The sequence below is a fragment of the Papio anubis genome, chromosome 9 (genome assembly GCF_008728515.1).
Source record: "Papio anubis isolate 15944 chromosome 9, Panubis1.0, whole genome shotgun sequence".
Classification (NCBI taxonomy): domain Eukaryota; kingdom Metazoa; phylum Chordata; class Mammalia; order Primates; family Cercopithecidae; genus Papio; species Papio anubis.
This window is the reverse complement of record NC_044984.1, coordinates 6,893,664-6,905,919: the sequence shown is the minus strand read 5'-3', so window position 1 is coordinate 6,905,919 and position 12,256 is coordinate 6,893,664. Positions and strand designations below refer to the sequence as shown.

At 49.7% G+C, this 12,256-nt stretch overlaps 1 protein-coding gene across 1 annotated transcript in view; it reads right to left on the bottom strand.

Moving 5' to 3' along the window:
* CD4 (CD4 molecule) overlaps positions 1-12,256 on the bottom strand; it is a 33,600-nt gene that overhangs the window by 1,758 nt on the left and 19,586 nt on the right. The window contains 7 exon segments of the mRNA XM_003905871.4: positions 169-236; positions 539-650; positions 652-658; positions 1,555-1,755; positions 2,475-2,822; positions 3,887-4,120; positions 4,579-4,737. Coding sequence (XP_003905920.2) covers positions 169-236; positions 539-650; positions 652-658; positions 1,555-1,755; positions 2,475-2,822; positions 3,887-4,120; positions 4,579-4,737 — 1,129 coding nt within the window.

Genomic DNA, 12,256 nt, shown 5'->3' with positions numbered 1-12,256 from the left:
CTTTAGCCCCAGTCTCCTCGCCTCCACTCCCCCCAACTCTCCCTCCTCAACTCCTTCCTCCTGTCCATCCTCCCTTCCTGTCCCCTTTGTCCCCCCTTCCTCCCCCTCCTCTCTCACTCCCTCTCCCCACCCTTCTCCCTCTCCCAGCCCCTCCTCCCAGATCCTTACTGAGGGCACTGGCAGGTCTTCTTCTCACTGAGGAGTCTCTTGATCTGAGACATCCGCTCTGCTTGACGCTGTCCAGGGACAAGAAAGGGAGTCATGAGGGTTCCAGGCCTCCAGAAGGGAGGTGCCCCTTGGTGGGGGGATTGAGGGAAGCTGGGAGAGGAGAAGCAGTTACATAGCTCAGGCCATCTATCCTGGAATTAACTCTCTGCTCCTTTCTGTCTCTCCCTTGAGTGGCATCTGGGTCAGGGCAGCAGGGGAACTTGGTGTGGGCAGAGGGAGCTGGCCAAAAGCAGGTCCCATATACGGGATCTCCTGGTACGGGACTCAGGGGTTTGAGGGCCCTGTGGGGACCAGGTGTGGGCTCACTCACCCTTCGATGCCGGCACCTGACACAGAAGAAGATGCCTAGCCCAGTGAAAAGCAGGAGGCCCGCAACGCCCCCCAGCACAATCAGGGCCATTGGCTGCACCGGGGTGGGCCATGGGCACAACTGCAAGGAAAAGAAACGTGCTCAGTGCACCACCCTCCTCCACAGGCCAGCGGACTGAGGACTGACCTGCAACCCCGCCTGGCCAGTCTCTGGTTTGATCCTGGGGTTGGGAGAGAGGGGCAGAGTGCTTGGGGACTCCTGAAGGTCTTAGTGCTGGAATGGAGGAAATGGAGGGCAATGGGTGGTGGAAGGACAAGGAAGGAAGGAATGGATGGACATGGAGGAAGGTGGAAGAGTGGAAGGAATGGACAGTGGAAGGGTGGAGAAAGAATCCAGGCGGAGCGATGAGCATGCGATACCGCAGGTGAACGCAGGCATCGTTATCGGTGAACCGCAGCACGCATCGTATTGAACCGTGGCAGCAGACAAAAGTTATCAGGCAACACGCGATGCCACGTACGATCCAGGTGATATCCGCTATGGCAAGATACGATGATACTGCGGCAGGATGCCACGCACGTGATGAGATCGCGCAAGGCAAGAGGCGCGGATGCGGACGCGGCAAGAAGTGCGGCACGATGCGTACGAAAGGCAAGATTGATCGCGGGCGTTATGACGATGCGTGATGCACGTGATGCCATCGCGGCAGGATGCCATCGCGCGATGCTGCGGCAGACTGGCGGTCCTGATCTGATTCCAGGGAGGAGGGCTTTTGGTCAGGTGGACCCTATTCCTAGGCTGTAGACCTGAGGGAGTCGGAACTTGTAGAACTACAATTGGCAGCCTAGAGCCCAGGACCACAACCCACCTCACCTCATCACTTCTATGCCTCCAGGACACCATCCCCATAACCCCCCAACTCAGGCATTGGGAGGCTGGGACTCTGGGTGGTCTCTGCCAACCACAGGAAGGTCCCGTAGCGCAGGAGGCAGAGGCCATGGAACCTGGGTCCTCACCCTTGATGTTGGATTCTAGCAGGACCTGTCCCGAGTCACTCAGCAGACACTGCCACATCCCCGCCTCAGGGTTCAGCACCCACACCACCTTCGCCTGCTTCGAGACTGTTGCCTTCTTGTTCTCCAGTTTCAAGCTCAGCGTCAGCTTAGGGGAGGTGGGTCCCCACACTTCACAGGTCAAATTTTCCTGGAACTGAGTGGCTGCAGAGGAATGAGAGGCTGAGATTGAAAGCCTGAGATTCAGTGGAACAATTAAAATGATACTCTATATAGGCGGCCTTCTTTTAGCCTTTTAGAGCAGATTTTCATGCAGTCGTATGAGGAAAAACAGCGTTTGGGGTCCAGTGGTATTGGATTTGAATCCCAGCTCCGCTGCTTAGCAGCTGAGTGCCTCTGGGCAAGGGACTGAACAACCTGCGGACAGTAGTAAAAGCAGACATACATGTAGTGTCTGGATGGGGCCCGGCCGGTGCTGAGCATTAAGTGTTAGCCATTATTATTTGTGGAGTTGTTATGATGATAAGGAGATAAGGAAGCCAGAAACTCAACTTGGAGTTTGACATTATCATCATTACTATCATACAGAGAGCAGATTTCATTATCTTTATTAGACAGGTCAGGAAGCAGGCCTGAAGTGGGAGGGGGCTTAGTCAGGGTCACAAAGGGTTGGTCACAGGCAGAACGGGAACCCCGGTTCTTAGCCCAAGTGGTTTGCGGATCTTCAGTGAAGCCAGCCCCAGGCTGGCTCATAGATGTCTCAGCTCAAAACCAGCCCCAAACCCAAAGGGCCCTCCCTTACTTCATCCAGGTAACCAGGGCCTAGGCATCCCCTCTTGGGCCTGGCTTGCCTCAGAGGGAGCCCTGGGCCAGGGCCCTCCACCTCCTTCCCCTGCCTGCCCCTCCCTGGCCTGGCCCCTCACCTCTCATCACCACGAGGTTCACTTCCTGATGCAACTTTCCTGTTTTCGCTTCAAGGGCCAGCGTGAGGTTTCCAGAGCCAGCGTACTGAGGCAAGGCCTGGGGCAGGGTGAGGTGGAGCGGGAGCTTCTTGCCCATCTGGAGCTTGGGGTCCTGGGTAACCCATTTTACAGACACTTCCTTGTTCTTCAGGTCGAAGGTAATCCAAGACTTGGAGGAGGAAGCCCTCTCCGCCTGCCACCACAGCTCGCCACTGCCCGTCAGCTTTTCAAGTGTAAAGGCGAGTGGGAAGGAGAACTCCACCTGTTCCCCCTCTTTCTTATAGACTGTGCTGGAGGCCTTCTGGAAAGCTGGAGGTGGGAAGGGAGAGACCCTAAGTGAGGAGATAGGAAGATGAGACTGCACGAGTGGGGTCGGCATGCGGGGGTAGCAGGGAGATGGAAGGGGACCCGATGAGAACAGACACCCACCTTGTCATTTCAGATGCTTCAGTTCCTTCCTACCTCTCCAGCCTTCTCTCCCCTCTTCCACCCAGTATTTTCCTATAGCAGACCACCTCTCTCCTCCCAGAAGCCATCACAGAACAGCCCAGCCACAGGGGATCCTTGCTGTCCTCAGGATTCCTGGACCACAGAAGCCATTTGGCCTCCACTCCTTAGAGCCATAACTCATCACCCTTCACAAAATAAGAACGAACACTTAACTTTAACTAGGGCTTACTCTGTGCCAGGCACCATTTTTAGTGCCTTGCGTGTATCAGTCCTCAACTTAATACAAGGTAGGCACTATGGCAGTTAACATCATCCCCATTTCACAGAGGCTGAAACCAAGGTGCAGAGAGGTTCAGTAACTCACCCAAGGTCACATGGTTGTGGTAGAACCAGGATTTCAATCAGGGTCCATGCACTAAACTGGCACACTACACTACCTTATGTCCCATAAGCACCCAGGGGACAGGATCTGGGGTAGGACCTCGGTCTCTCCACAGTGGCCTGACTCAGGGGTCCAGAGGTACAACATAGAACATCATCAGGGTCAGCTTGCTGGTGTTAGTGTCCGTGAGTAAGTGGATTTGCCAGCTTGGTAGGGGTGGGGAGCTGAGGCAACAAAGAAAGTAAACGCCCTGACATTGATCCTTTGGGGCCTCCAAAGGAGACTGGGGCCTCTAGCATCCTTACCTTCCCCAGCCCTTCCTTTCTCCATGTCCACCACACTGAGGGGTGGCTGTCAATCAGCCCCCTGAGAATGAGGGTCCCAGTGAGTCCTTCAAGAATGGCCTCAGCTCTAGGGGACCTAGCCTTCTCCACTCCTGACCTCCCAGCACCAGACCCAGAAGCAGGGAAGTGAGAGCAGAGGGAGGGGCTGTCAGCCTCCGGGGCAGGGAGGAGACTGCGGGCAGAGGGGCTTCCCTTACCTAGCACCACGATGTCAATTTTGAACTCCACCGTCTTCTGGTCCTGTGAGACGTTGCATGTCCAGGTGCCACTATCCTGGCGCTCCAGCTGAGGCACAGAGAGGGTCCTCCCCCCCTGTATGTTTTTACCCCTTGGACTCCTACATTTCACTGAGGGGCTAGTACCAGGGGGGCTCTCCAAGGTCAGGGTCAGGCTTTGCCCCTCAAGCAGGTGGGTGTCAGAGTTGGCAGTCACTGTGGAGGGAAAGGCCAGCTGTGTCACACACATACCATCCCCAAGGAGAAGGGCAGAGGACAGGAAACCAAGAACATCTCTCCATTATCTCCATCCCAACATCTCCTTCCTCCCAGCACCCAGCTGCCCACCCCCAGCCAAGACAGGGTTTCCCTCTCCCCTCCTCTCTCTCTTCTTTCCTCCTCTCCCCTCATCCTCTCTTCCCCAGTCTCTCTCTCTCCTTCCCTTGCTTCCTTCCCTTTTCTTTCCTTTTCCCAAGGCCTCTTCCCTCCTCCGCCCACCACCATCCCCCACCTAATCAAAAGGGCTTTGAAGAGATTCGGAGGCCAGTTTGACAGCCTGGTCCTCTTGGGGCTGCTGCGGTATCACCAGCTCAGGCTGGGTTTGGTGCAGGGGTGGGAGTAGTGGGGAAGAGAACCAGCCGGGAGGTATCCTCATCCCCACCTGCCCCACTCACATCCGAACACCAGCAATTCCACCTCCTCCTTCTTGTCCTCCACTTCACAGATGTAAGTCTCTGAGTCTTCTATCTTAAGATTCTTGATGATCATGGAAAAGCATCCTTGGTCCCAAAGGCTTTTTCTTGAGTCAGCGCGATCGCTCAGCTTGGATGGACCTGGGAGCAGAAGACAAATGGGAGAGGCTGAGGTGCCTTGCAGACATGGCACCTCTGGCAAGAGAATGCCCACAGCTCTTCTGATCTCAATTGCTAATTTCCTGCAACATCTGCTCCTCATTCTAATCCGAGAAACCCAGTCTGGTAAGGAGGTCTCATCATATCCATTTACCTGGCTGGGACAGTGGCTCACAAATACAAATAAAATCATATCCTTATTTGGAGAGCACCAACTCCTACATGCCAAATACTTTACATGCATCATCTCAGTAATCTCCACAATAATTCCAAGAAATAGATATTGTCAACACTGTTTTGCTTATTTTACAGATAGAGAAACTGAGACTCACACACTGAGATTAAGTAATTACCCAACTCTCACACATTGTAGGAGAAGAAACCAGTACAATTTCTTTGGAGGGTGATTTGTACTATATATCAGAATTACAAATGTATATACAAAGCGAAATGTCCATCAATAAAGAATAGGTTAAATAGATCGTAGCTGACCCATTCAGTGGATTGTTATGTAGCCAGAAGAGAGGAAGAGGAAGTGCTTTGTATACTGATTTGGAACCGTATCTAAGAAACATCACTAACTGAATAAAGCAAGGTATTAAACAGTCTACTATTTGTTTTTAAAGGGAGAGAAAATATATTCTTTGTATATGAAAAGAGTATTTCTCGAATTAAACATAACAAAATGAGGCCATTAAAAATAGTTATAACGTCTAAAAAAAAAATTAAAAAAGAAAGAAAGTGAGGCCAGGCATGGTGGAAATCTCTCATCCCAGCTCTTTGAAAGATCGAGGTGGAAGGATTGTTTGAGCCCAGGAGTTCGAGATCCGCCTGGGCAACATGGCGAAACCCCATCTCTAAAAAAAAATTTTTTTTTAATTAGCCACCTTAGGAGGCTGAGGTGGGAGGATCGCTTGAGCCCAGAAGTCAAAGGTTGCTGTGAAACAAATGAGATGGCACCAATGCACTCCAGTCTGGGTGACAGAACGAGACTAAGAAAAATTAACTGGGCCGGGCGCGGTGGCTCAAGCCTGTAATCCCAGCACTTTGGGAGGCCGAGGCGGGTGGATCACGAGGTCAGGAGATCGAGACTATCCTGGCTAACATGGTGAAACCCCGTCTCTACTAAAAATACAAAAAACTAGCCGGGCGTGGTGGCGGGCGCCTGTAGTCTCAGCTACTTGGGAGGCTGAGGCGGGAGAATGGCGTGAACCCGGGAGGCGGAGCTTGCAGTGAGCCGAGATCACGCCACTGCACTCCAGCCTGGGAGCACAGCGAGACTCCGTCTAAAAAAAAAAAAAAGAAAAAAAAAAGAAAAATTAACTGGGTGTGGTGGTGCATACCAGTAGCCCCAGCTAAACCGGAGGCTGAGGTGGGAGGATCACCTGACCCGGGAGGTCGAGGCTGCAGTGAGCTATGATCGTGCCACTGCACTCCACCCTGGGCGACAGAATGAGACCCTGTTTAAAAAAAAAAAGAAAAAAAAACTGGGAGGCTGAGGCACAAGCATCGCTTGAGACTGGGAGGCAGAGTTTGCAGTAAGATCGAACCAATGCACTCCAGCCTGGGTGACAGAGTGAGACTGTCTCAAAACACACACACACACACACACACACACACACAGATAACCTTGGTTGCCTCTAGGAAGAGGAAGTGAATACTCATGTGTAGGAAGAAAGCTTTTCACTATATGCCCTTTGCTTTTTTTTTTTTTTTTTTTGAGATGGAGTTTCGCTCTTGTTGCCCAAGCTGGAGTGCAATGGCACGATCTTGGCTCACTGCAACCTCCGCCTCCCAGGTTCAAGCACTTCTCCTGCTTCTGTCTCCCGAGTAGCTGGGATTACAGGCATGTGCAACCAAGCCCAGCTAATTTTGTATTTTTAGTAGAGACAGAGTTTCTCCTTGTTGGTCAGGCTGGTCTCGAATGCTCAACCTCAGGTGATCTGCTCACCTTGGCCTCCCAAAGTGCTGGGATTAGTGAGCCACTGCACCCAGCCTGCTTTCTTTTTGTTTGTTTGTTTGTTTTTATGGAGTTGAGTGTTGGATCTCTGCTCACTGTAACCTCTGCCTCCTGAGTTCAAGGGATTCTCCTGCCTCAACCTTCGGAGTAGCTGGGATTACAGGTGTGCACCACCACATCTGGCTAATTTTTGTATTTTTAGCAGAGACAAGTTTTCCCACATTGCCCAGGCTGGTCTCGAACTCCTGACCTCAAGCAACCCGCCCACCTCAGCCTCCCAAATTGCTGGGATTGCAGGTGTAAGCCCCTGCGCCCAGCGTATATGCCCTTTTCTGCCTTTTGAATTTTGACTCCCCTAAGTGGTGGAGCTAGGATTAAAATGCAGCCTGTCAGGAGTCTGGGACCAACCTGGGCAGCAAATAGACACCCTCATCTCTAAAAACAATTATTTTAAAAGAATTAGCTGCGAGTGGGTGCCTGTAATCCCAGCTACTTGAGAGGCTGAGGCAGGAGGATCGCTTGAGCCCAGGAGTCCAAAGTCACAGTGAGCTCTGATTGTGACACTGCACTCCAGCCTGGGCAACAGAGGCCTCATCTTAAAGAAAAGAAATTTTTGGCCGGGTGCAGTGGCTCATGCCTGAAATCCCAGCACTTTGCGGGGCCAAGGCAGTGGATCACTTGCGGTGACGAGTTCAAGACCAGCCTGGCCAACATGGTGAAACCCCATCTCTACTAAAACTAGAAAAAAAAAAAAAAATTAGCTGGCGCATGGTGACGCATGCCTGTAATCCCAGCTACTTGGGAGGCTGAGGCAGGAGAGTTGCTTGAACCCGGGAGGCGGAGATTGCAGTGAGCCGAGATCACGCCACTGCACTCCAGCCTGGGTGACAGAGTGAGACTCTACCTCAGAAAAAAATAAAAATAAAAAATGTTTTAAAAAATAAAAATAATTCAGGCTGTTTCACTATGCAATGCTATCTCTGGAAAGTTCTTCTGGCATAAGTATGTGTCTCCTTTGGCCTCTTCTTGTAAAATCCAATACCCATCACCAAGGGAAGTTTTCTCTTTAGCTGTCCGTTTTCTGGGTGCGGTGGCAGCTCCAGAATCTCTATAGAACAGGGCTTTAGAATCTAAATTTACATAGCAAACAGTTCTGTATTGCTTTGTTTTTACTTAGAATGTATATTTGGAGGAATGGGGCAAAGGTGGCTAAGACTAAAGCCTCTCACCCTGCTTGGCACTACCTCTGCCTCCCTGAGATGCCTAGGCCCTCTCCCTCTTTCTGCCTTGGTGTGGGAGCCTGGATACCCATTCAGCCGCTCACTCTCCTTTCTCTCCTCTTCCAGACCACACAGTCCTCTTCCCCGCTGCTCAGCTCTCACTGTCCAGGAGCCTCTTCCAGACAACCTCACAGCCTCCACACACAGTAGCCCCAAGCTTCCCCGGGGCACGGCAGGCACCCAATCCACCCCACACCTTCAGTTTCACTCTTTTTTTTTTTTTAGATGTCCCTACTCAAGACAACCCGGACCCAGCCTCCCCCTTTATTTGTTCCTTCAGTGGTTCCTGCCCTACTTGCTGTTTCCCTGGATCTACACACTGCTTTAATTCCCCAGCTTACCCTGAAATTCAACTACATTCCTTTCACAATTCCTTTACCAAACTTCTTAGAAGCGTGGCCTACTCTGATTCCGCCCCACTTTGCTCCGCCTCTTTTGCTCCTCTCCTCCATTTCTAAGAATGATTCGTTTTTCTTCATCTTGAACTTTTGCTCTGACATCTACATTTAGGTGTTGTCCCAGACTGTCTTTGGTCCTCTTCCTCATTTCTACAGACATTCTCAATTCCACCGCATCCCCAGTCAGCTCTGCAGACGGTGGCCAAGTTGTTACTGCCAGCCCTGACCTCTCTCCTCAATTCTAGGCACACATTTCCAATGGTTCAAGTAATAAGTTTATGTTAATATCCTGCCATCACCCCAAACGTGATTGGTTCAAAATGAAATGTATAAGCCTCCTCCTAAAATAACTCTGCCTCCTTGCTTCTCTTAAAAAGAAAACCATGGCCTGCTTGTCCATGCTGTCCCATACTTTGAAAAAGCTACAGCAAGATAATAGGAAAGGTCTAAGTATATGAGTGAGTCTGGGACAAATTCATGGGACAACCAGTATTGAATGAAGACTTAAAAGAGGTATAGACCTGTGGCCAGGTGCAGTGGCTTACGCCTGTAATCCCAGCACTTTGGGAGGCCGAGGCAGGCGGATCACCTGAGGTCAGGAGTTCAAGACCAGCCTGGCCACCATGGTGAAACCCAGTCTTTACTAAAAATAGAAAAATTAGCCAGGAATGGTGATGCACGCCTGTAATTCCAGTTACTTGGGAGGCTGAGGCAGGAGAATCCCTTGAACCTGGGAGATGAAGGTTGTGGTGAGCCAAGATCGCGCCACTGCACACCAGTCTGGACGAGAGAGAGACTCCGTCTCAAAAAAAGGAAGAAAAAAAAAAAAAAAAGCATAGGCAATAGACTAGAGGAGATGGGGAGCAGCAAGGACATTACAGGAAGGGGGAAAGCTCCAGAGAGGCAGCACAGGCAAACTGTGGGGAAACCTCCTGGGTGCAGAGGTTTCCGCTGGGAAACTGTGAGCAGTGGCCCCGAGATGGTGAAGGTCCTGCAGAGGCTTATAGGCTTAGTCTAATGAGCTAAGACGTGGCATGTGCAAAGCATGACTTTGGAAGGCAATGCTGCAGCAGGAGGAAGGGAAATCCAAGTAGGTGAGTAGGTGAGACTAGTAGCAGACCAAATTACCCGGAAGCTCACTGTAATCCAGGTGGGAGGTATGTGGGCCTTGGCTGGTGATGGTGGTATTCCCATGGGAACAAAGAAGAGGATGAAATTAGAACCTTTTTTTTTTTTTGAGACAGGGTCTCACTGTGTCACCCAGGCTGGAGTGCAGTGGTGCAATCATGGCTCACTGCAACATCTGCCTCGTGGGCTCAAGCGATCCTCCCACCTCAGTCCCCCAAGTAACTGGGACTACAAGCCTGTGCCACCACTCCCCACTAACTTTTGTATTTTTTGTAGAAGTGGGGTATCACCATGTTGCCCAGGCTGGTCTTGAAATCCTGAGGTCAAGTGATCCAGCTGCCTCAGCCTCCCAAAGTGCTAGGATTACAACAGGTAGGAGCCATCATGCCCGGCCCAAAATACTTTCAAAGCAAGGAATGGTCATAGTTGATGATGATGGGAAACAGGGATTGAAGTGGAGAAAAAAACATGACTCTGTGGCCAGGCGCGGTGGCTCACACCTATAATCCCAGCACTTTGGAAGGCCGAGGCAGGCGGATCACCTGAGGTCAGGAGTTCGAGACCAGCCTCAACATTGAGAAACCCTGTCTCTACTAAAAATACAAAAATTAGCCGGGCGGCCGGGCGCGGTGGCTCAAGCCTGTAATCCCAGCACTTTGGGAGGCCGAGACGGGCGGATCACGAGGTCAGGAGATCGAGACCCTCCTGGCTAACAGGGTGAAACCCCGTCTCTATTAAGAAATACAAAAAACTAGCCGGGCGAGGTGGCGGGCGCCTGTAGTCCCAGCTACTCGGGAGGCTGAGGCCGGAGAATGGCGTGAACCCGGGAGGCGGAGCTTGCAGTGAGCTGAGATCCGGCCACTGCACTCCAGCCTGGGCGACAGAGCGAGACTCCGTCTCAAAAAAAAAAAAAAAAAAAAAAAAATTAGCCGGGCATGGTGGCGCATGCCTGTAATCCTAGCTGCCTGGGAGCCTGAGGCAGGAGAATCGTTCAAACCTGGGAGGCAGAGGTTGCGGTGAGCCAAGATCGCACCATTGCACTCCAGCCTGGACAGCAAGAGTGAAACTCCATCTCAAAACAAAACAAAACAAAAAACATGACTCTGTGTTTCAGAAATTGGGGGTGATACTGTTATTGTTAGAAATCAGGAAGTTGGGAAGGGGAGCTGTTCTGAAGGAAGATGAGATCCATAGAAACAGAACAAAAGCATCAACACAAAAGACTTAAGAGTTTTTAGAAAGTAGAACATTGTTTTAATCTCATAGGCAGTGAAAGAAATGCAAATTAAAACAATGATATATTTTTCAATTATAAAATTGCCCCCCCAAAAAAGTTTTAAATAATACAACTCAGTGCTGACAAGGTGTGCTCAAAAAGTTCATATCCTTAATTTCATTTCTGGAACTTTATCTTTAAAACAATAACTTTAAAATGCAAACCATAATTTAGGTACAAAAATAATACTTATAGCATTGTTAATAAGATACAATGTTAGACAAAATGATAATGGCTGTATATTAGAGGACAATTAATTTGATGGAATTCTAGGTTAGCACCAAAACCAATATTTACAAATAACTTATAATGAAATAGAAAATACTAACAATATACATTTCTAAGTTGTTTTAAGATAATCTTTATTTAGAGAAGTAAGCTCTCGACTTTTTAAAAAGAAGAAAATTATCTCACAAAGTAGGGAAGGAAAAGAAGAAAAATTTAAAAAAAAGATAATCTTCACTTTTTTTTTTTTGAGACAGAATCTCACTCTGTCACCCAGGCTGGAGTGCAATAGTGTGATCTCGGCTCACTGCAACCTTCATCTCCTGTGTTCAAGTGATTCTTCTGACTCAGCCTCCCAAGTAGCTGCGACTACAAGCGGGTGCCACCAAGCCCAGCTAATTTTTTGTATTTTTAGTAGAGACGGGCTTTCACCGTGTTAGCCAGAGTGGTCTCGATCTCCTGACCTTGTGATCCGCCCGCCTTGGCCTCCCAAAGTGCTGGGATTACAGGCGTGAGCCACTGCGCCTGGCCAATCTTCACTTTTTAGGTTAGTTATTTGAACTACAAAAATTATACAGACTCAACACTTTCCTGGCCCTACCTGCTTTCTTTCTTTCTTTCTTTCTTTTTTTTTTTTTTTTTGAGAAAGAGCCTCACTCTGTTGCCCAAGCTACAGTGCAGTGGTGTGATCTCGGCTCACTGCAACCTCTACTTCCTGGGTTCAAGCAATTCTCCTGCCTCAGCCTCCCGAGTAGCTGGGACTACAGGCATGTGCCACCACGCCCAGCTAATTTTTGTATTTTTAGTAGAGACCGGGTTCGCCATGTTGGCCAGGCTGGTCTCGAACTCCTGGCCTCAAGCCATCCATCCATCTCAGCCTCCCAAAGTGCTGAGATTACAGATGTGAGCCATCACACCTGGCATTAAATTAAACTTATTGTTTTGAGATAAATGTAGATTCACTTGCAGTTGTAAGAAGTAATAAAGAGAAACCCTATGTACCCTCTATCCAGTTTACCCTAATGGTAATATCTTGCAAAACTGTAGTACTATATCACAACCAGGATGCTGACATCGACACGATCAGGATACAGAACATTTCCAGCTCCATAAAGGTTGTTGCTTTTTGTAGTCATCCCCTTCCCCTCCCCATCCCTGAGCCCCTTAAACCCTGGCAATCACTCATCTGTTCTCCATTTCTATAATTAGTTATTTTAAGAATGTTATATAAATG